The 25,922-nt window shown below is 37.0% G+C and overlaps 1 protein-coding gene across 1 annotated transcript in view; it reads left to right on the top strand.

Annotated features, from left to right (window-relative positions):
• The window catches only part of gabbr2 (gamma-aminobutyric acid (GABA) B receptor, 2), a 242,767-nt gene that overhangs the window by 206,161 nt on the left and 10,684 nt on the right, over window positions 1-25,922 (top strand). The window contains exons 14-16 of the mRNA XM_065292509.2: window positions 18,533-18,643; window positions 23,182-23,406; window positions 23,663-23,845. Coding sequence (XP_065148581.1) covers window positions 18,533-18,643; window positions 23,182-23,406; window positions 23,663-23,845 — 519 coding nt within the window. The remainder of the gene's footprint in view (window positions 1-18,532; window positions 18,644-23,181; window positions 23,407-23,662; window positions 23,846-25,922) is intronic.

The raw sequence follows: 25,922 nt of genomic DNA, 5'->3' as shown, positions 1-25,922 counted from the left end.
ATTGGCTGTCCCAGACGAAAGATTGCCATCGCCGCAATTTCTGTTATCGTGGCTCTTCATCTGTGGTCCTATGTCGTACAGTGAGAGAGGTTCAGAGACGGCTGTTTTCCCCGTCTTGCGTACAAAGATAGCCTACGATAGTTTTCTGACAGTGTCAGAAATTCAGCATGATCACCGCACAGTGTGTTTGCTGCTACGACCTGCGTACTGGTATTTGTTTACCACCAGCGCATGCTGGTGACATCGCTCAATGTGTGACGCTGCCGCCGAAGCTTGCGTGTCATCATCGTACAGTCTACATGCCTGTTGTACCCGAGTTTAAACGATCCATGTCGCACAGTGTGATAAGTTAATGATCTTATAAGAGGGCAAAAATCCTGCAGTGTATTCCGGGCTTTAGTAGTTTAAATAAGGGGTTTAAGGCTATTTCATGCATTCTGACTTATTAACACTGTTTAAAGGTAAATTCACATTATAAGCGACTTTGTCGCTGTGTGTCGCTCGTTTCTTTCAAAAGAGGCGTTTCTGTACGTGGTTGTCATAAACAAATGAGTAACGTCCACTCCAGTAACTGACGCGAGACGGATGACGTGAACTTCCCTGCTTCGTTCTCATTGGTAGTCGCTCCTGAATGTCATTCATAATTTGCATAAAGTTAAACATTTCTCAACTTTGTCGCGCAACTGGACACCCCCCATCCAGTCGCCAGCGGTCACTGTCGCTCGTGTAGCCGGAAGTCGCCAAGCTTCCATTGAAATCAATGAGATTGCGTCACTCTGCTACTGCTAGTTGCTGCTTAAGAGTTGGATTCCTCGTGCTAAACATGGACAAAGTGTTTAAAAAGAAGTTGGACGTATGACAGAATATTTCTGTGTCGACTTCACTTTGCCAGGGTTCGTACAAGTTTAAACATGAAAGACTCATACGTAACAATCTTGCTTTATTTCTTTTATGGACAATTTCAGTAAAGTGGAAGTCCTTATATGGGCACTTTACCCAGAATAGCGCACACACACCAACCAAGAGCTGACATTAAATCAACGTCACCAAAGAAAATTTAAGCTTGTTCGGCTTTCCAATGAACCCAGCCTTATAGAAACAATGGATATAGGTTGTTTATCCAGGTAGCAGTGGAGTTTTGCGTGTGTGTTTGTTTTACACAGTTTTTCGTTGAAATGGGACGGTCCCAACTGGGTCATGAGTAGAAGGCGATAAGTAAAACTGAATGAAATGTCTGTTTTGTTGGCAATGTAAGTGCATATAATGTAAACGACACCAACATGTAGTGAATCATAAGTTATCCACAGATAGTGGGATAATGTTTTATGTGTTTTGCTTGCGCCTTCAGGAGCTTAGGCTTATTCGGAAAAGAATCGGTACAGCTGATCTATCTTTTATAAATCTGATAAAACTCAAGACTCTTTGGATATATAAAGGATGTAATAATACTCTATAAGTACTCAAGGTTAACATGAGATGAGGAGAAACAGTGTGTGTTATGTATTTTTTTGCTTTTGCAGCATTTAGTTTAGGTCCTGAGGAACTTGATATAGTATTTCTATACCCTTGCACTTTTCACTTCAACCTCACGGTTGCCTTTGCGAATAGACAAGATTAAACTAGAGTCATATATTTCGAGTAGCAGCATTTATTTCAGGTGACCTGGCCTGAAGACAACAAGGAGGCATCACACAGTGTGTTTATCTTATATCCGGTGGGAACACAGAAACAAGAGATGGATGGATAGAGAGATATCCATAGTTCGGGGATAGGATTTTTATAGTTGGGCCTTTTTCTGAAGACCTTAATGTAGTCGGGCCCCTTATCAAAGAGCCTAGGACAAAGATTCCCAGCTCCTAATAGTGTGTCCAAAAAACATTTAAAACAAAGTACGTCAAAGTATGATTTGCATGGTTCCATACGACCTAAAATAAAGCTTGTACAGATGTGGCCTTTAAAAATGCGCGTTTCTGAGAGCAGAATGCCGCGGAGACTTCCGAAATTCTGCGAGATCCCGCAGAAGGGGAGTTCGGTGGGGGACGCAGGAAATATAAAAACCTGTAGAGGGCAGGCGTGTTTCATGTAGCCTAGGCCATACTGACGACAATGTGTGTGCTCGACTTCATGCTTAGCGTATACTGTATGATATTGAAGTAACATGACACGGATTATCAATGTTTAGGCGATAGACTTTGATGTCATACAAATGCATGCTTTTTGGCAAACATTTTGTTGGCGAAGTTTTCTTTTGCCAGTTACATAAACAGTCACATATTCTTCATAAAAATCGGACTCAAACGCGCATCATTTGTCTTATTTTTTCCGTGTACTTACAGTAGAAGAGACGTGATGTATGATAATCGAGTCTAATAACAAAATAATTTGCGAAGACCTTTGAAGAGACCGAGCGCATTTACGCAATATCATTAACTAGTTTATCTAATTTTACATTTAGTTCATTTTTGCATCTGAACGTTTTAATAGCTTTAACATGTACGGTGCGCTTTTCTGCATTACTGAACAGTAGGCTACTTTTTATATTATCATGTTTCCCTTTACATGGTATGAAACACGATAAAAAGTATGCATTGGTGTTTAATACATTTCACTGAGAATTTGTATAATATGTTATACTTTTGTACTAAGGAAATAAAATCATATTGTGAGTGTAAATATTCATAAATTGGAGGAGTTTCTGAGGTGTTTGTCATCGGCAAAATGTGCAGTTTCTTTGTTGCTGATTAAAAACCGTTGGCTATGTGATTGTTTAAAATTGACATTTTTTCTACTTATTATTAATTTATTTTTTGCCTACATTTACTCAAATAATATCAATGTGAAAATATAAGTAGTTCATACTTCAAGTTAGGCGTAAAACTTACACATTTTTGATGTCAAATAGAAATAATAATAATTTGAAATATGCAATTATTACAGTTTAAAAAACTTAAATATATTACTCTGACCTTTTTAAATATATTGACTAAAATAATCTGTAAATGTAATACTTATATTATTAAGGCGTATACATCAAATAATATATGTACATTTTACACAAAATATCTGTTCTATTTTAAGTAATTTATTTTCCAACTAAAAAAATCGCATAACTGCATTAAGAGATTTTATTAAGTTACTTTAATCATTTATTTTAGAGATATTTACAAAGCCACTGAATCATTTTTAACAGTGTGTACATTATGACCTTACGGTAGACTATTATTAAATGCATATAAATAAAAATATGTAAAACTAAATAAAAAATATATCATACACGGACTGTATGTAAGCATACGTTTTCTTGTTCGGTGCACGTGGGTTTAAATGCCGTTTTTCTAAAGAAGAATTTTAAAACTTTATTGGTGGTAGTTGAGAAGAATTCCTTTTTCCATTTCTAAATCATTTTGAGCGCAATATAAATATATCATATTTTTATTCTTATTATATAAGAATACGCAATTTTTACAACATTTTTAACATATGGAAAATATACGTTATGTTGTGTGAATTTCCTAATTACAAGCTTTTGATGAAATTGCACCAAAACTAAACGTGCATAAAAACATAAAAAAGCAATTTAAATAAGCGAAAAATCTTTTTTATGAGCTCAAAATGTTGAATATAATGTGCTATTGCTGAAAATTGCCCATCTCTAAAGGAGAATATTCATCTTTAAAGTTGAAGAAACAAAAAAGTACTGACAAGCATTCTCAAATATAGCCTATATATTCTGCAAGCACTCAGTTGAGAACAATTCCATTTTCCATTTCTAAATCATTTTGAGCGCAATATAAATGTATCATATTGTTATTCTTATTATATAAGAATACGCAATTTTTACAACATTTTTAAGATATATAAAATATACGTTAAGCGTGTTGTGTGTATTTCCTAATTATAAGCTTTTGATGAAATTGCACCAAAACTAAACGTGCATAAAAACATAAAAAAAATCATTTAAATAAGCGAAAAATCTTTTTTATGAGCTCAAAATGTTGAATATAATGTGCTATTGCTGAAAATTGCCCATCTCTAAAGAAGAATATTCATCTTTAAAGTTAAAGAAACAAAAAAGTACTGATAAGCATTCTCAAATATGTATATTCTGCAAGCACTCATTTATCCATAATGATGTAATTTATTTTTTAATAACATATTGTCGCTGTCGGGCAAAGATACTCTCTGGACACCAAGACCATGTCTATGGGTTCAAGAATAACAAAATATTGGCCATTTGAAACTCGAAAGTCATCACTTTATTTTGTCCCATTGTTTTCCATTTTGCGGGTGATAAAACTCCTGTGCACGTCGTTCAAATTCATTGAAATTTTGTTCACTTGTAGTTTAGCAAGTATGTATAATACAATTTCAATAATGTTTTTACACTGCACATCGTCTGAGGAAATCCGAAGTTGCGTCGAGGGGAACCAAGCTGACAGCCGCGACAGCAGAGATTGTCACGTAGTACCTACAAAAGGGTACCTGCAGCGATATCATTCTGGCTTGGTGGGATGTCAGCCAGCGAGAGTCCTCTGATTCTGGCCTTGTTCTTTTACTCCTCAGAGTCTAAAACCAGGAGGGCATATTAAGTATTCATTGTATTTTCATTTTAACAGAGCAGCTATGGTTGCGCGTTTCACACACCTCTCCAAACCACGTTGTTAACACTATGCTTGTTCGACTTCATGCGGCGCCACAAGAACCGACAGCCGGATGACGTCAGAGTACCGCGAAAATGATTCAAGAAATCATATTTCGCCTCGCTCTCGCGATACTGTGACGTCTTCCGGCTGTCGATTCTCGGGGCGCCGCATGAAGTCGAACAAGCCTATTGACAGCAGCAAAAGCTACGCATGCGCTTTTAACTTGTAAAACTCAAAGGTGTATGGGTAATGTAGTCTCTGCTCTCGGTGGGACGAATTAGGTAGCTTGCATTGTGAAGGGCGCTTTGAAAAGCGGCAGCGCAGCCAAAGGATTAAATTAAGCCTCTGATTTAAACAGATGTGCAAATGAGCGTTCTGGTACGCTAGAAGTACGTTCTGGGCGCAGGGAGAGGTGGTGGTATACGCAAGAGCTATATTTGGAAGTGGCGGTACTGAGTACTGGCGCCTACCGGCCCACATTAAAGCACTGGCGGTAGCAAAGGTAGACGGCCCTTTGAAAAGCAAAAGAAAGCTGATAAAAATGAGAAACCCACACTGAAATAAATTGGAGTAGGATTTAGGCTACTTAACAAAATCTAAACATTTTTCACTCAGAAAAGGCTAGTAAATATAAACAAAATTATCAGCAGCTTTAACTTTATTACTTTTTTAATTTTAATTCACTCTTTGTTTCAGCGATGTTTATAAATATACTATATTTTTGCATTTTGATTACAAACTGTTCTACACTGAAAATAAACTAATGTAATCTTCATGATTTAATCACGTAAAACACAAGTCTAAACACAAGCACCACTTTTCTGAATGATGATAATCACAAACATCCCAGAGTTTGTAAACCAATTGTTTGTAAACATATTTAATGCTAACTACTTAAAAATTCAGAAAATATTTTTTACAGTGTATAAATAAAAAGACATGAAGGAAGTTAATTCCAAAATGTAATTAATTGTACATGGTTTAGCTGCTTGTTTTAGCAGCTACCAGTGACACAGAGTCAAGAAATTAAAAACCACCCACCCCTAGGTCTGCCAATTCTTTGCCAACCCCCAATGCTAATCGATCACCTCATCATCAGGGAATCAAAAGAAAACCGGTTTATCCAGTTTTCACCAGCGCGTTGGGTTTTAATTTCAACCCTTGCAGTTTCTTTGTTAAAATGCTATTTAAGCAAATAGGCCTAATACATACGCTGTATGTTATTTTAAATGAATGTTTATAACTTATAAAATTAAGTGGATATCAGGTAACTTAATTTGACATATGTTGATATAACCTAGGCTCTTTTTGTCAAGATCACATATATCCCAGCACATAGAGCCTGTTTTACCAGAGTACCAACACATCTCGACTGTGTCTGTTCCTCGAACAAATAAATACAGAGCACCGTCTACCTCGTCTCGTACAAATCTTATTAACATAAAATTAGAACACAATACACTAAAAGATGAAACTCAAATGTTAAAATTCGGCCTTCTTAACATTAGATCGCTTACCAATAAAGAACCTATTATCAATGAAATAATTACTGACCAAAACTTAGATGCACTCTGTTTAACAGAGACCTGGCTTAAAGCAGACGATTACATCAGTTTAAACGAATCCACCCCACAAGACTATTATTATAAACACGTCCCTCGCCTAAAAGGGAGAGGGGGTGGTGTAGCTACAATATACAACAAAATGTTCAAAGTAAACCATAAATCAGAACTAAAATTTAATTCGTTTGAAATAATACTGTTAAACATGGAAATAACTGATCGTAACAACAAACAGCTTTCGTTCATTTTAGCTACCATATATAGGCCTCCGGGCCACCACACAGATTTTCTTAAAGAAATAGCAGACTTCCTATCTGAGCTTACAGTCACTGTAGACAAAGCTCTTATCGTTGGTGATTTTAACATCCATGTGGATAACTCAAAAGACGCATTAGGACGTGCGTTTATGGATGTTCTAAATTCTCTCGGTATTAAACAAAACGTGTCTGGACCCACGCATACTCGTAAGCACACATTAGACTTAATTCTGTCACTCGGACTCAATATTAATGACATCGAAATATCACCCCAGAGCGATGCCGTTTCAGACCATTGCCTTGTGTCATACACAATACTTCTAGATAGGACCGCTCAGTCTACAACATGCTACAGATTAGCCAGAACAATAATTTCCACCACTAAAGATAGCTTTATTAGCACTCTTCCAGACCTGTCTCAAATGAAACATGTAGCAGATAACCGTGAAGATCTGGATATTATAATAGAAAACCTGAACAACGTTTGCTCTAGCACGATGGATGCCGTTGCTCCCATACGAAAAAAGAGAATCAAAGGAAAAACGCCAGCTCCATGGTACGACCATCATACTGCAGCCCTTAAAAAAGTAGCTAGAAAAATGGAAAGAAACTACCGAAACACAAAGTTAGAAGTATGGCGTTCAGCATGGAAAGAGAGTGTTCAACACTACAGACAGGCTATTAAAACCGCCAGATCTACCTATCTCAGTACGCTTATTAAAGAAAATCATAACAACCCTCGTTTCCTCTTTAGCACAGTTGCGAAACTGACTAGAAACAAAGAACAAACAGAAACCAATAGTAAATTCCAACACAATAGTAACGACTTCATGAACTTCTTTACTAACAAAATTATTTCTATTAGGGAAAACATAGAAACTACGCAAGCAGCCACCACTCAACCCAATAGTACATTTACCACTAGATTATCATACGAACATCTTGAGTCATTTAAACCTACTACAATAGAAGAGCTCTCTAAATTAGTAACGTCATCTAAATCATCGTCCTGTATATTAGACCCCATTCCCACAAAATTACTAAAAGAGGTATTTCATGTAGTGTCCGACTCGGTACTAAATATCTTTAACTCATCGCTAGAATTAGGATACGTTCCAACAGCTTTCAAACTAGCAGTTATTAGACCGCTCATTAAAAAACCAAACCTTGACCAGGGAGATCTTAATAACTTTAGACCAATCTCAAATCTACCTTTTCTTTCTAAAATATTAGAAAAAATAGTGGCAAGCCAGCTACGCACATTCATAGCGAATAATAATACATATGAAAAGTTCCAATCAGGATTCAGGCCCCACCATAGCACAGAGACAGCGCTGCTTAGAGTTACAAATGACCTCCTATTAACATCCGATCGTGGTGAAATCTCAATCCTTATATTACTAGACCTTAGTGCAGCCTTCGACACAATAGATCACAGAATCCTACTCAATAGACTAGAAAACTATGTTGGCATCAGTGGTCAGGCGTTAGCCTGGTTTAGATCGTATCTAACCAATCGATATCACTTTGTTTATGTAAATGAGGAAGAGTCACATCACTCCCCCGTTAAATACGGCGTACCTCAGGGATCAGTTCTAGGCCCTATCCTATTCTCGTTATATATGTTACCTCTAGGAGACATTATCAGGAAACATAACATAAGTTTTCACTGCTATGCGGATGATACCCAGCTTTACATCTCGTCACATCCTAGCGAAACCCACCAGTTTGCTAAGCTAACAGACTGCATTAGTGATATTAGGGACTGGATGGCACATAACTTTCTTATGCTAAACTCCAATAAGACAGAGATACTTATTATTGAACCAAATCGCTCCAAACATAATATGTCAGATTACAAGTTGCCCATAGATGGCTGCACGGTGGTGCCATCTTCCACGGTTAAGAATTTAGGCGTAATGTTTGACAGCAATCTATCTTTCGATAGTCATATCTCCAACGTCTGCCGCACAGCATTTTTCCATCTTAGAAATATCTCAAAAATACGCCATATGCTGTCTGCATCAGATGCAGAAAAGCTTATCCATGCTTTTATGACCTCTAGATTAGACTATTGTAACTCGTTACTCGGGGGATGCCATGCAAATCAGGTAAACAAGCTACAGCTGGTTCAAAACGCCGCCGCAAGAGTGCTTACTCGATCTAAAAAGTATGACCACATTAGTCCAATTCTGGCATCTTTACACTGGCTACCAGTTAAATATCGCATACAATTTAAAGTATTACTAATCACCTACAAAGCCTTAAATGGCCTAGCGCCCTCGTATATAAAAGAACTACTATCAGAATACAATCCACCACGTAAACTGCGATCACAAAATTCGGGTTACTTAATTATCCCTAGAATATCAAAAGTGTCTAAAGGTGGTAGATCCTTTTCCTACTTAGCCCCTAAGCTCTGGAATGATTTACCAAATAATGTTCGAGTATCAGACACAGTCGATCAATTTAAATCTAAACTTAAGACATTCTTCTTTAACAAAGCATTCACATAGAATGTCCAGTAAATGTACTTTTCCCGCAGTAGTTATTTTGTCTAGAACAAAGCACTCACATACCTCATACGGGTAATTTACTCTTGCCGCAATAGTTAGCCTGTCTGGAACCGAGCTGAATTAAACCACTATAATGTATGACACTTGCATTACATGCGAACGGCCCCTACGCTAATAGAATTCTGTTTTTGTCTCCCTGTCTCGTCCTCGACTCTGAGGACAATGAGACAAACAGACCCAGTTCCTGTTGCTGTGAAGGTCATCGCACCACTAATCAACTGGCTGTCCTTCAACGTGACGCCCAACCGATGCGCGACCAACGGCTGAACCAGTTTAATCCGCTTACACGCTTCCTATCCCTACCGTGTCTATATATTATAAATATAAATATTAATCTCTCCCTAGGGTTTTTTGTCCTTCTAGGATTTTTTCCCATTGGGTTTTCTCCTAGGGGGTTTTTTTAGTCCCAGGGAGAGTCAGCCAACTTTGGCTTAACTTAGCACTTTACTGTATACGTTACATTATTAATATGCTCGCTTACACGGTTTTTTATCCTTAGCCGCTATATTCTACTTCTTATACTATGTATTGATTTTCAATGTTCTCCTCTACATCTACTCATGTAAAGCTGCTTTGCAACAATTAACAATTGTGAAAAGCGCTATATAAATAAAATTGAATTGAATTGAATTGAATTATGAAACATGTTCAATGGTTACAGTGCCTCATGGTGGGGTTGACATAACAGCCATTATACCTGGTATGTATACATTTAACTTTGATAGGATAAAAACTGTTTTTTTTTTTTTTAAATCATACTTTAATCATAACTCTTTAATTTGTCCTTCTCTTTAACATAGCCAAATATAAATTATGGTTGCTACCTGTATTTGTGGTCACACGGCTACAAATCTGTATGGTTGCCTAGATAAAGGGGGTGGGTCAACTTACCCACTGGCTCACTTTGCCCCACTCTCCCCTACTTGGTATTGAGAAACGGGCATTGTTTATCGAAGCCGGAGCGCGAGCTACAAACTACAGAGCGAGTGCGCGGGTGCACAATGGTGAAAGAGCAACACACGATGTAAATAACTAAACCAGTGCTCGCAGTACAGACACTTTATATTTTAGCGTACTGCGTACCTTCACTTTCTTTTGCGTGCCACCACTTCTCATGTTGCTGGTACTTTGCCTTAAAGAGTCAAAGGGCGTTTCTATGTGGCGCTGCGCAGACAGTTCGGCAACTAAGACATCAAAGTACCGCGAGAGCAAGTCGAAATGTTACAAATGGTCCGACTTTACCTTTGCTCTCGCGGTACTCTGATGTCATACGCCGACCAGTCAGCGCCGCACCATTTAAAGTCGAACACACAAAGCGTCAAGGCAGGGCCGCTGGAAGTCATTTTGAACAGGGGGTGCTGTGAATTTTTTTAACCAAAAAACCTATGAGCCTATAGGCCTATTTAAAATACATTTTAAAAATAAATACATTGAGATTTACTACTTTATTGTCATATACACTTCAGGGCACACAGCCAGGGTCTGAAACACAGACATCATCAGTTCTCAGATGAATATGCGCTATTAATCAGAAGCAAAAATACTTATCCCAGGGGGAATTACTTTCGTTACAATTTACATACAACATATAATATTATAACAACATATAATATTAATTAAACTTCACAGTTTTCAATGTCCATGCGGACGAACATATTTTACTTTCGTTTTTAAGTTAAGATCACACGTCGATTAACAGATGTAAAATATTCTTACATTAACATACCTAGTATATTTTTATATAGATCTTTTTTTACTAAATAGTACTATTACTGTCTTTTTTAAACATATAAATAATTCATAATTTGAACAAAAATAATAATGGGTTTAGTTCTGATATTGTATACTTTTAATAAGAAAAACATGGTGTATAATTACATTTTTAGAATAGGCTTTATATAAGGTTTGTACTGTAAAAATACTTTATTTGTTACAAACAAAAGATAAAGAATTTACAAACGTGTGGAGAGCCATTTCAGCACTTGGGCAGCGAAATGTTTTTTTTAAAAGCATTACTTAAAATGTTTTCTCATCTCACCATATCTACAGGTGCAGAGTCATTATATACAATAAATCCGTTGGGTAGCATTTTAAAAAAAACATTTAAAAGTAGATGCATTTGTTTAAAGCAAAGCATTTATTTACTTAGCTACAGATGAAGCAGCTCTTTGCGCCTTCTAACGTCTCATAATTGGTCATCATTTATGTCCAAGAGACTCAATAATAATCTGTTACATTTTAATCCTTTAATTTTTCATATTAAAAAGCGTTTTTGTGCTGCTGCGCATCCATGTAATAAACAAACCCGCGTTGTCATTCCGTTAATACGCATATTATCAACGCGCTCTTTACTCGAACAGAAAAAACTCGCCTCGCGAATTGCGCCGGTTGTATAGAGATTCCAAAGTCTCTCATGAGCTAGAGGACAAATATCCAGGGAGTTCAGTATTTCTGTGTGGGCATGCATCAGGGAAAGGTGTGTGAGTCTTTTCTGGGTCATGGTGCTGCATACCAATGTCTTCAAAAGATGCAAGGCGGAGAAAGTGCGCTCGGATGAGGCCACGGATAGGCACAGTAATGAAATTAAAATCCAAAATACACGTAATAACCTACGTGTGTCAAAAATAATTTCCTAAAATATTCATAAGTAATATATCAATTGTGCAAAATATTTTAACCTAAAAAAAATATATTTCTCGCCTTCCCGCGACCATGCGTCAAGGTCTGGAGGAAAATGATACCTGCCCGGATCCCACGCACGCATCTGCAGTTATATACATTTTACAAAACCAGTATTCATTAGATTTTAAGAACTTTTTTGCCACTTTTAAAACTGTAAAACTAAATAAAAAAGATATCATATGCCGAATAAGCATGTAAGCATATGTTTTCTTGTTCGCTCCACGCAACACGGGTTTAAACGCCGTTTTTTTTCTAAAGAATAATGTTTACACTTTATTGGTGGTGGTTGAGAATAATTTATATTGCTTGCAGAATAATGTATATTGCATTTTAGCGCAATATAAATGTATCATATTGTTATTCTTAAATTAAAGAATACTAATATATTTTTTACAACATTTTTAACTTTAAAACATACATATAAAGATGCTTTGTACAATAGCTTTGCTTCTGACAACAATTTTCTGTAATAAATCAGTAAATGAATCACAAAATGTGTTGAAAGTGGCGAATAAAATGCTTGTCAATTCAAACAAAGGTGTATAAAACCGCTTTAATTAACAATAACTAAACTGTGCTCTTTTGCATACCTCTACTTTTCTCATGTCTTTCTTTATACCACCTTTATCTTTTTAAAATCTTGCCACTTTTAGAAATAATTTGTTTGCATTTTTTGTATACTGCACACTTTATTTGCATCAACTATACCCATAATAACATTTTCTACGTTTTTCTTTCAATAAGGAAATCTGTTTATTGTTATGAATAACGGCTGAAAGGATAAAAAAAAATCATAACACTGACTGCCTATATGCGCAAGAAAGGTATTATTAAAGTTTTAAATATGTAAAACTAAATAAAGATATCATATGCCCACTGTACAGTATGTAAGCATAGGCCCATGTTTTCTTGTTCGCTCTGCGTGGGTTTAAACGCTATTTTTCTAAAGAATATTTTTTTAACTTTATTGGTGGTGGTTGAGAAGAATTCCTCTTTCCATATGTATAGCATTTTAGCGCAATATACATGTGTCATATTATTGTTCTTAATATATTAAGAACAATAATACTAATATATTTTTACAACATTTTTAACTTTAAAACATGTATTTTTATACCACATGAATCTCTTTAAAATAGTAATACTTTTAGAAAAACGGACATAATTATTAATATTATAAACAAACAATGAAACGGTGTCAAAATTCGACAACACAAATAATTAAGATATTCATTGTAAATAGAGTTAAGGGTATTAGGCTCACACTAAATTCTTTGTTGCACTTAGTATAAATGCCCATTGCACGTACAGTCATCTTAATAAATGTATGCGCTGTTATGCTGGCAAGAAGGGGTTGACGTCACTTTGCTGTTTTAATAGAAATATTAAATATTCAGCAATGCCCTTATTAACTTCTGGAAACAACCGCAATGACAACGCATATAAAAATGTAGTTTTTTATGCGCCACCTGGTGGATTTTCTGTGAAGCGAAACACATTAAGGGAAAAGGGAAAGTAGCCCCCCCGAAAACACTTGCAGAATTCTGCGTGACTCCGCGAGACGATTTGGCGAATGCCGCGGGAGAAAACGCGCGTTTTTAAAGGCCACATCTGTATGCTGCAGAGTCTCGTGCTATTCAGCAGAACTGCTTCTCTTTCTATATCTATGCATAAGACAGCCCAGTACACATCACAACACCGGGCTCTCATAGTAACTGAGCCTCCAAGGACTCAATTACTGCTTTCTCAGCTCACAACGACAGCAATATGTGTGTGCGTTTGCTCAAGATGGCCAAAAAGAGAGTTTTGTCTCAATGCTGAAAGTATAGCTCCTTGACTCAGTATAGTGTGACCCAACTTTGGGAAAACTGAATTCTGGTCAACTCCTCTCCACTGGGACCAGTATAGGAGTTTCGGACAGCTGTCTGTGCTCATCATAATCGACTTATTTGTTATTATAACCGGGAACATTCTGTATGTTAAACAAAAATAACATCATCAGAAGAAAGTACATTGACTAATTTTTTATTAATGCTAACACGAGGGGAAATATCCTGGATGGGATATGCTCCTGAGAGGAGTCAATAAAGGCAGGGTAAACCCAGAACAAGAGAACATGAGGCAGAGATGATAGCAAGAATGATAAGATGAATGAGGCACAAGTGGGACTTTACGGTGAGGATTAGATCAGACAGTGTTTGAAGTTGCTGGCCGTGTGTTTAATGTGAAGTGTACTGGGTCAGCGCAGTCATTAGGTGAAGTGGATTTGCTGCCGTCCATGTTGAACTTATCGTTTCACCGAAAGGGCGGTCACGATCTGCGGCTGTAATTTTCTTGGTAGAAAACACTCTCTATATAACTCACAAGTTTATGTAAAGGGCACATATTATGCAAAATCCACTTTTACAAGGTGTTTAGACGTAATGTGTGTTGGCAGTGTGTGAACACAACACCTCTACAATGGAAAAAATCCTCCATTTCCTTTTTTTAATCTCCATTAAACCAAAGCAGTGTCATTAGACATCCTGTTTTGATTCTCTTGTTAATGTGATGTCACTCTGATAAAGCCCCGCCCACAGCCACAGACTGACTGGTCAATTTTACGCAAAAGCTTTTAAATATGTTTGCTTGCACAATGTAGCACTAATGCGGCTAAATATATTATCTCAGACTGTATTCAGATCTATTTTTAACCAAAAGCTTTACTTTTGGTATGGGCGTGAGGAGTAATAGCTTATTTGCATTTAAAGGTACACACATGAAAATAGCGCTATTTTGCATGCGTTTTTGAACATTATCGTTATACCAAAAACGATCTGTGGGATATTTTGAGCTGAAACTTCACAGACACATAGCCACACTTGACGTTGACAACTGAATGGGCCTTGGCCAGTCACGCGATAAAGTTGAGATAAAGTTTAAGAATTTGTTGTAAGAGATTAGCAACACACAGCAACAAATCGCTTATAATGTGAATGCACCTTAAGACTTATATTACATCTTGTAAAAATGGGCATAATATGTGCCCTTTAATTTGTCTAGACTGTCCAACAAAATACTGGGTTGTTTATAACTCATGGTTTGGTAATAGGACAAACCAAAAGGTAATCTAGATTTTTCCCAAACAATACTTTATAATTATATTTGTAAAAATTTTGTAATTATTTAAAGTTGACAATTGTTATTTATGTTTGCTAGTGAAAAATATCATGATGGAAATGTCATTTTTACATTTTTAGACAAAAAATGACAGACTCTTTCTTGCTTAAGCTATAATATTTAATTATGTTTAATTTTATTTAATACTGAAATATTTTATTTATATATTTTTATACAGTAACTGTTATAATTATAAAAAGAATAAAAAACATTAAAAGATAAAAATTATTTATTTTATTTATTAATTTATATTTGATTTATTATAAATACAATTAAATAATATTTTTGCAAATCAATTCATAATAAGAATTTTTGCACAGTAACCTTTGCATTTCTTATGATTATTTCACTGTTTAGATAATACACAAAAAATATATAAAAAGTTTAGTTTTATTATAATATTATTATATAAAATATAATACTGTCAAATAATTAAAAGTAGAAATGTTTAAGTTTTAATAAAAATCAGCACCTTGAACATCAAACTACCTAAAGTTTAAGCAACATCTTTGTGTTATCATACCCTTGCAGTGTTTTCATACCCTAATGGTCTGTGGTGGAGCAGAAGTGTGTGTGGCTTCATGGGGAAGCGAAGTGCATCATGATGGAGCGATGCCCTCCACCATCACTCAGCGTTTGCAATTCTGCCCTCATTGAGAATAAAACAACACCCCTAATGAGTTATCAGAACTGATAGCTTATCTGTGTGGGACCTTTCTGTGTCCTTGATTCAACAAGGATGTATGGTACGGCCAAGTCACCAATCTTTATTGTCTCGCAGTACTGAAAACAAGCTATAAGCATTATGGCCTTTCATATTTGTGTGCAATCACGTGTGTGTGTGTTTGTGACGAGAGAGCACATCTGTATGAATACCTCAGTGGAGTCCCAGCAGTGTCCAAATTCAAATGTTTGCTCGTGCGTGCGCACTAATAAAGTTTGTCAGCGAGTCCACGAACCTCATTCCGTAAGGTTGTTATTCACAAATTAGCTACATAAGCGAGCTTGTTTGTGTAGGGCGAAGGGTTTGTGGGTAACAGTCATGTGACGGCAACATCAGAGACTTGCGGAGCGAGCAGATGGGACTTGTGATTAAAACCGAGATATTCCGGAGCATTAGATTAAAGAATGATGTCAACAAAACCATTTTGGGATGCAATAACAATGGCAATCTGAAACTCGGCGCTGCGCATTCTCATTTGCATATTTAAATGCATGCGATGTTCAGGGTTAGATTCCTGGTCTAATGATGCGTTTAGCCCGTAATGAATCAGTTATGGCAGCATCCAGGCTCAGCCGCAGGGCCGCTTTGAAGTTACTGTGTTTGAAGTGGAGTTTAGAGCAGTGGACTCCAAAACTAAGCATGTACCAGAGGGACACATATCTATAGAGACCCGACTCACTGCTGCAAGTCCCTCCGAAACCTCAAATCGGAGCAGGGAGGACCACGCTAGGAGGGGCTGCAGAGCAACCGTACCCAACAGCCAGCAAGTACAGTACAGTTGCTTATCATTGTTCTTTGGTGTGTGTTGTGGTTTTGCTGTGGTTGAATTGGTTCAGTGAAGCATCGTTGACCTTGAGATTAGAAAGCTAAATAATTGACTGAACTTCTTGTTAAACAACTCTCAGTTTCACTGAACAAAATCTGCCACTCTTTAGTGCTTTTTAAGTGGTGGCATGTAGACACCAAAAGATCACAGGATGTAATGTTAAAGGATTACAACAGATAAGAGATGCAATGTCAGGGAGATATAGGGCCCATTCAAATAAAAATCATTTGTATTCTTTAACAAGAGTTTGGTTCAGAGTCAAAGTGGCTGGATAATAGATTTCTCTATGGCATGTTTCTCTTTTTTGTGACGTTGCTCTACATATTCAATTTAAATAATAACATGTGAATGAAGAGTATCAGGCACCCTGAAACACAGTTATGGGGTCACAGGTCAACTGTATATCCCCAAACGCCCACGTTTCCCTATATGTCATGCAAACTTGAAACCTGTTTACTAATACAGTCCTAACAATTGTCTGCTTGTACAGTAGTTCTCAGTTGCCATATGGTCTATTCTGGTCTATAAAGTGTGATATAATATTATTCTCCAGTCAGCTGACTGTGTCTTGCTATTTCTCTATAGACACACATCCTATCCAGCTTCCGTTGAACAATTACATTAGACACCTAATGCAGTGAGAAATAATGGAGCAGCCAGCACACACTGGAAGCCGGCTGTTGCCTGGCAACACCATACAGTTCATCTTCCTAAAGCTGAGGCTGTGATGCAGCACATGCCTTGATGTCTCGCAATTGAAAATTTCATTCTTTTACATGAAATGAAAAATAAATTTACAGTTTACTTCTATGGGAAACTACATGAGATACTTATGGATACTTTTATCCATTTAAATGAGCCAATGTTCATTATTGAAAGACAATAATATGATCACTTTAACTTACAGTACTCACTTGATATTCTTCTGTCATTCTGTTTAGCGTTGTAATCTTTAAAGGAAAACACCACCATTTTTCAATATTTAATATGTTCTTACCTCAACTTAGACGAATGAATACATACCTATCTTTATTCAATGCGTGCACTTAATCTTTGTACAGCGTGTCGTGAATGTGTTAGCATTTAGCCTAGCTCCATTCATTCCTTATGATCCAAACAGGGATGAATTTAGAAGCCACAAATCACTTCCATGTTTTAATATTGTAATATTAACGGAAGTTTGAGCGAGAGTGGGAGTATTCAGGACTGATGAAGTGACTGCGCGCCGAGGTCGAAGTGCTGCAAACTAAGTGCTCTTCCTCCATACAATATAGTTCTCATGTTTTCTTTTTAAAAAATCGCCACATTTTTTTGTGCCACCATACTTAATCGTGTAACTACTCATGTAACAGTCTTTATAAATAGGGAAAACATGGAAGTGTTTGGTGGCTTCTAAATTAATCCCTGTTTGGATCCTAAGGAATAAATGGGGCTAGGCTAAATGCTAACACATTCACAACACGCTTTATAAAGATTAAGTGTACGCACTGAATAAAGATAGGTATGTATTCATTAGTCTAAGTTGAGGTAAGAACATAGTAAAATATTGAAAAAAATAGTTTAGTAGTAAAATAGTTTTCCTTTATGCTTTAAACACCAAAATGTATTACATTTCATCAGCTAAACATAAAACAAAGGTTTTATCCTTTAAAAGAAAGTAGTTTAAAGTTTTTACATTTTATGTACACTGATACACTGTTTACCATGTATATTTATATGTCCTTGTAATAGTTGCATATTAAATAGAGTTTGTTTTTTTCTCCTTGAATATATTTATTTATTTATAGTGAATTTTAAACTGTACAATGTTGATGGTCATGGCAATAGCAAACTACAGCTTTACTTTTACACAGAACCAAAGCCTAAAACCTGAGCTTACCTAAAACTTTAACACTTCTCTTTTAATCCTTTCTAGGCATTGACATTTCATTCAGTAAATAAATAAAAAAACAAGTGAATAGATAGTCTTCTTTCACAATAACAGGTGTAAAAGTGAAGGCAGAACCAGCGAGACTTCACAGTATCGTGCTATTGTTGTTAGTGACAAAGGTTTTTTTGTCAGAATTATTTCCACTCATTGCCATTCTCACTGCGTCTCCACAGGCGGATCCTCAGGGACGAGACATCGCTATCCGGCCCTTCCTGGAACACTGCGAGAACACGCACATGACCATTTGGCTGGGGATTGTCTATGCCTACAAAGGCCTCCTTATGGTGAGTGAGAACGTTCTAGAGAGCGTCAACATGATCGCCATCTGCTCCCGCAGACAACTGCGTCTCAATGTTCCACTGTGGCCTTTTACATTTTGGGGATTATTTTTGATATGTCTTGCTGTTAGGAAAATACATTCAGAAAATTTGTTTTTGTGCCTTTTATGGTATATGATGAAGTTATAAATAAATTTGACACTGTTTTTCAGACAGCACTTTATTACTCTTACTTTTTATACTATTGTTTTACAGTTAATTCAATTTAAACTGTATAACATATTTTAAATTTGTTTTGTAGATAATATCAGTTTGAGTTGTGCTCATGGAGCAAACATTTCACTATTTTACATATTTAAAGTAACCATGGAATAAAAATGTGAGTTTTTTGGCTTTAAAGGGGACAGAGAATGAAAAACCATGTTTACCTTGTCTTTGTTGAATAATGGTACTCTACCCGCATTCACAAACATACAAAAAGTGCTAGACATGCTAAACATCTCAGTCTCATAGAAATTCCTCTTTTAGAAATGTCAGCCAGAAAACGGCCCAATCTGAAAAACTGATGCTTATGACATCACAGGCATCTCACTGCCCCCTCCACTTTAAAATAATTGGCTACATTTTTTGAGTGGCAGCAAAGTCAGCCAATCAGTAATGAGATTGCAAGTTAAGCCAGTAGGGGGAGCCAAATAGGTGCAAAACCACTTGTTTAAAATCCCCCACCCTAATAGAGCTATCTGAGAGAGGTTTTTAGCAAGCTTCTAAGGCATTACAGACCCAAACAAATTTTTTTTGTCTAAATGTCACTTCACAGAACAAGGATAAATACCCCGTTCAATCATTCTATGTCACCTTTAAGTATAAAAATTATAAGATTACGAATATATAAGCAAAATTATAAGATTACGAATATATAAGCATTTAATACAGGCCCCTTTTTTATGATTTAAGCGCATGGTCTAGCGCCCGGCGCAAAGTTTAAACGGGCATGTCTGAATCCAATTTTGCTTATTTGACAACAGGAAAAATTGTTTGTGCGCCTGGCGCATAGTCTAAAAGGGTTGTTCCTATTCTTGTAATGAGTAATGGGTGTGTTTTGGGTGCAACTTGCAACAAACCAACAAGAGTCTCATCTCCAATCCCCTTTAATAGCCAATTGTGTTCGCGCCATGCATATTCCCTGTTTAGATGGCAGAATTTGTAAATTGAAAAACTTAGCGGAGGAAGAACACCAGTTTAAGTTTAAAATGTTTTTAGTTGTATTGAAATTGTAATGTTTTGTATTCAAACCTTTGGTTCTCTTTAAAAGTCATTTCTTTTAGTCATGGAAGTAAAAATAGCAGGCTTTTAATTGCTATATAGATAGATGAACATGAACCAGTGGCGGCTCGTGACTCCTCATCCGAGGATCCGCTAATTCAAAATAAGTGTTCGGGGTATCATGTGTGTGGTGCCCTTTTCCAAAATATGTGTCCTGCGTGTCGAGAGATCCTGTGTGCATCACGTGTTTTGTCAAAATAAGTGCCTGTGTCAAAACCGTTTATGATAAAAGAGACGCTCACGTTTAAAAAATACACGCAAGACACTCCCTTAACAGTAAACTCTGATTACGCATGAGAGTATGTGGCAAACGCGAGCGTCTCTTTTATCATAAACCCTTTAGACGCATCTGCAGCAGGCACTTATTCTGGCAAGACATGTGATGCAAACAGGATCTCTTAAAGCACAGAACACATATTTTGAAATTATGAACCACACACATGACGGGCTACATACATGTTGTGACAAACTTAGCATCGTGCGCCCTCAAAAAAAGAAGTCACCGGCCGCCACTGACATGAACCATGAACATGATCAGTGTAATCTCAACAAGATTTGTATAATTTACAATAATTTACAAATATGCAAGAAAAGGTTTTACTCTAAAAACACTTTATTTGTAACAAACAGGAGATAAAGAATTAACAAAAGTGTGGAGAGCCGAAATGTTTCAACACTCGGATAGCACTGTGCGTGTTTTAAAAGACATTACTTAAAAAAGTTCTCATCTCACCATATCCACAGGTACAAAGTGATCTTATACAATAAATACGTTTTTTAACGTATTTGCATTTGTTTAAAGCAAAACATTTTATTACTTACCAGGCTACAGATGAAGCTGCTCTTTACACCTTCTAACGTTTTGTTTATAGGCGCATATTACGCGCTTATTAAATAACAAAAACAATATTGCGCCAGACCGGTTTAGACCGGTTTTAATTGGTCAATGGCGTAGTCTATTTAAGTTGGGCACACAAATGGGTGCAAATGCATTTGCTATTTAAACAACGTGATCCTGGACGTGAAAATGATAAATGCGCCGTGCTGAAACTTGCAAAAACCATTGATGATTTGTGATTGGTCATCTTTTGTGCATATATTAAGCTATAGTTTAGACCATGGGTCTTCAACCAGGGGTCCGCGGCCCCCAGGGGGTCCGTGACGGAACTGCAGGGGGTCCGCCAAATGATGTTCAACAACAAGCTATTTTTTGCTTAAAACGTAAAATATATGTTCAAAACGTTACATGTCCCCTTTAAGTTGTGCACGTGCGTGGCCGCATAGGTTTGAAGGCGCGCGTTCAGTTTAGCCAGCGGACCAAAATAAAATATCTAAAGATTATAAATGTCCACAGGAAGCAGCAGTAGCGACAGAAAAGTCATCATAAAACAGGTGAATCTTATACGTGTCTTTCTTTCAGAATGTCATTTTAGAATCAGTGCGACATGTTGTCTCATCTATATTTCTGAACTTGGACGGCTGTTTCATGTGGTTCAGATTTAAAGCGCTAATTCAACAGGCAAATGACACCACACCGCGTCTGCATTTTAAACAGTGACAAAAGTATCGCTCGCAATTATAAATTAATGAAACGCGCGCCGTGATGGTGCTTTGTGCAAGATTCATAGTCAGGTTGAAATCCGCCTCTCAAAAAGTTTGAAGACCCCTGGTTTAGACTCTAAATTGTAAAGCTGTTGTACAACACACCTGTGATCACAAATTCAATATTAATTCACCAGTTTGCAATGTTGTACAAACAGCTAGTAAACCATAATTTGTGGAAGAATCATTTATTCCAACGGTTATTTGATCATGGCTAAGAAGCTTTTGGTTTAAGCCTTGTGGTTAAACCACTGTAACACAAAGCCTCTTGTGGCGTATGCTTTAACATGTGTTTTTGTACTGGTGACGTGTTAAACTGACCTAAAGCCTGAAACCTAAGCTTATGTTCTTCTACTATCCTGTAAGCACTTTAAAGGAATTGTTCATAAATCTAGTTAATTATCTAGCAAACTAACTGACTGAGATTAACCCTATAGGAAATGATATACTGCAATATGAGCAGGGTTGCCTTGTCCAATTAACCTCACAGAGGAATACTGGTAAGATGCCCCAGGAAGCAAAATGCCCCCCGTCGGGTAATTGCCCACAGCATTGCATGTTATCTGTGAGTCAGTGGTGACAACATCCTAGAATAAAACTTCCCTGTGATTCACTTTGTGCTATGTAAAAATTATTTGTCTTCTCTGTTCTAATAGTGGCAGGTTGCTGGGTTGATTGACAGGTCATAACATCTGTGTTTTTCTGCTTTACTGTAGACATTCGGAGTCAAAGTTCATCAGTATCTTTCCTTTTCTCAATATACCCCCCATCTACAATCCCACCCAGACAGCTTTACCACTCTTCTTATATAAATGCAGTGATATATGGCATTGCACCTGTATATAGAGTCACACTAAATCACATTTCACACAGCAGCAGAATCCGGTTTCACTTCTCTTTCAGAGTGCCCACTGTGTTCACACACAGTTCAGCTTAGATTTTCAGGACCAACATTTGCATTTTGATGTCAGTAAACCAGTTTGATGTGAACACAACTACTAATGAGTGTACACATGATGTGCTCTACATGTGTTCATATTGGATTAAAAAGGTTTGAACAGAATGGGTACAAAATCAAATCTCTTAATGTGCGTCATTGAGATAGCTGAGTCATACTGTACTGTATTCACCCTCGGTTTTTCACAAAGATGTTTTGATTACTGCAGACATCCTGGGAAAGTTGAGCAGGTGTTGTAAGCTTTCTTTAGAAGCATTAGGGTGCAAAATAAGTCAGCAGCAGTTCATTCCCATTGGCTTTATGATTCATTGGTGTGAATAAGAGTTTTTTTAAGAGGAAATCACCTCTGACAAATAAGCTTATCTTATCATTGATCTCCTTTCAATTTAAGTGGCATATGTTAAATAACTTTGCACAGCCAAAAGGTAAAGAAAAGGTTATTTTGATGGATCTGGCACAGTGCTATGTAATTTACAATGCTTAATTCTTTGAATAGTTGTGTTTTCACATCAAATTAGCCAACTCATAAAACATGTACGAATTCTTATGACATCATGTCAAAAATAACACAACACACACTTTTCGAAAACATTTAAAAATGAGTTTTATATAAAACTACTCAAGAGATGATATAAAATAATCTTCTGTACTCATTTTCTAGTTGTTTGGATGCTTCTTGGCGTGGGAGACCAGAAACGTGAGCATTCCAGCCCTGAATGACAGCAAGTACATCGGCATGAGTGTTTACAACGTGGGCATCATGTGTATCATCGGGGCAGCCGTGTCCTTCCTGACCCGGGATCAGCCTAACGTGCAATTCTGCATCGTGGCACTGGTCATTATTTTCTGCAGCACCATCACGCTATGTCTGGTGTTTGTGCCAAAAGTGAGTACTGCAACGTACAGCCCAATTCAACCCTATAGGGGAAAGAACTGTTGAGGTCAGCAAAAGGCCTGTTCTGGCATTTGTTTTGTGCAATTCTCCAGCAAGTTCATCTGAATAATTGAGAACATTGCTTACTTTGCAACCCTCAAAGCTCTCTGGAGATAAACGCACCAAAATTTGAAGGGCTACAAAGATTAGATTTTCTCTCTAAGAGAATCGGTGATAAGTATGTATGTCTCTCTCTCTGTTTTGATAGTTTGTCACGATGCGAACAAACCCGGATGCTGCTACCCAAAACCGGAGGTTAAAGTTTACTCAGAACCAGAAGAAAGAAGATTCTAAGACTTCAACTTCAGTAACTAGTGTTAACCAGGCCAACACGTCTCGTCTGGATGGATTACAGACAGATAATCACCGTCTCCGAATGAGAATCACAGAGGTGAGGAAAGAGTCTTGAAATATAGACGGCTTCATTGGACGCAAGTGCGGTGACGCGATACGCGTCTGGTCGAACTTTACATCTTTACATGACTAGTTGCTAAACTGATCTCTTAACTCTTTCACCGCCAGCGTTTTTAAAAAAAGTTGCCAGCCAGCGCCAGCGTTTTTCATGATTTTCACCAAAGTTTAATGCCTTCCAGAAAATGTTCTTCTTTAAATATATAAACATACAATATACCAAATGAAAGAACAGACCCTCTGCTTTCAAACAAAAAAAGCTGTTTCATCCTACCTTCAGTGGTTCTTTTGTAATCAGCTTTTGAATATGGGTAGGCTTCTGCAAAAACACCACATTTTGAGCAAAAAGCAGAGATAATTCAATTTTTGTGACGGACTTTTCATAGAGATCCCATTCAGAGCGATCTTTAAAACAGACACGGACATGCAGCCGCTTGCCATAGGGCAATACTTCCGGGTTTAAAAAGTTGCGCAAGGGTGCCACCTGGTGGATAATAGCGGTATTGCGGAAAGACAGAAAATCTTGTCATTTGCGGGGAAGCGTTTTCTCTTAATTGACGAGATATCTCGTCAATGGCGGTGAAAGTGTTAAAAAATACCTCATCGGACATAAAAAAAGTATTGGTTTCCTAGGTAATCTAAATAAAATTTATTTTGCTTGTTATATAAATAAACTGTTTAAATAGATAAATAAATGTTTAAAGTACTTTGTTATTATTTATTCTTAGCGGAGTTTACCGGAAGTTACGTGTCAAACATGAAAGCCGCTTGTTTATGTTGTTACTGCTGAAACCATCTATAAGGAAAAATATATTTCTTTACTGTAACAAAGAAGGGCAATTAATTATTTTTAAAAGCAGATGGGTACCTAGCAAAAGTCACCACCACCGTATAAAATATAGCACCATATCTGTGTTATGTTTTAATTAAAGGGGTCATTTAATTTAAATTGTATTTTTTTTCTTCTATTGTCCATTAATGAAGTCGGTTAGATATGTTTTTTCATGATTTTTACAAAAATATAATTACAATGTAATGACCATTTTCTACTTTATTTTGACCCTCACACTTAAAAAATGTTTGGGTTATTTTCAAATGTTGTCAATGGGTTAAATTAACCCAGAAAATTTTTATATTTGAACCAACAACAGTGGCAGCTCGTGACTGCTCATCCGAGGGGCGCTTATTCAAAACAAGTGTTCGGAGTGTCCTGTAACACACATCAAAATATGTGTTTGTTGCGTCATGTGAACCATGTGCATCACGTGTTTGTCAAAATAAGGGCCTGCTGCACACGCGTCAAAACCGTTTATGCTCACATTCACAAATTACACGTAGGAGACACCCTTTTAACAGTAAACTCTGTTACGCATGAGATTATGCGAGTATCTGGCAAACGTGAGCGTCTCTTTTATCATAAACCCTTTAGACGCATCTGCAGCAGGCACTTATTTTGACAAGACACTTGATGCGCACAGGATCTCTCGACACGCAGAACACATATTTTGAAAAAAGGAACCACACACATGACGGGCTACATACATGTTGTGACGAACTTTGCATCGAGCGCCCTCGAAGTCACCGGCTTATACCAGGGGGGCAAGGTTTCATATTTTATTGAAGCTTCCTCGGGATCCGCCATTGATTAGCGGACCCCCACCTGCTGTTAGTGAATAACTTTACATCTGAGGCGTTTAAAAACTACATTTTTCCATTAATTATTTCTAAAGAAACACGAAAATGTATAAAAGGCTCCATTACCATGTATCTTACGTTATGGCCAAGTAGAAGCAGTTTTTGCAAAAATAGGCAAACGATTGCGTCATAACCTGCGACTCTCTGTCACACAGTAGAGAAATTACCGTATGGACAGGAGGAGAAGCTCGTAGGCAATCTTTTACTGACTATGAGGCAATCGGGTGGACATGGAGGCATAAAGTCAAGGGAGATTATTAATCAGAATACTTACCAAAATTTGCTCCTGCTCGCCGTCCCTGCAAGATTCGATGGGTGATTCAGATTTCTCTGGGCACAGCTATTAGAAGACTTACACTTGT

The sequence above is a fragment of the Paramisgurnus dabryanus genome, chromosome 19 (genome assembly GCF_030506205.2).
Source record: "Paramisgurnus dabryanus chromosome 19, PD_genome_1.1, whole genome shotgun sequence".
Classification (NCBI taxonomy): Eukaryota; Metazoa; Chordata; class Actinopteri; order Cypriniformes; family Cobitidae; genus Paramisgurnus; species Paramisgurnus dabryanus.
Note: the sequence above shows the minus strand (reverse complement) of the source record. Positions and strands in the feature narration are given on the sequence as shown.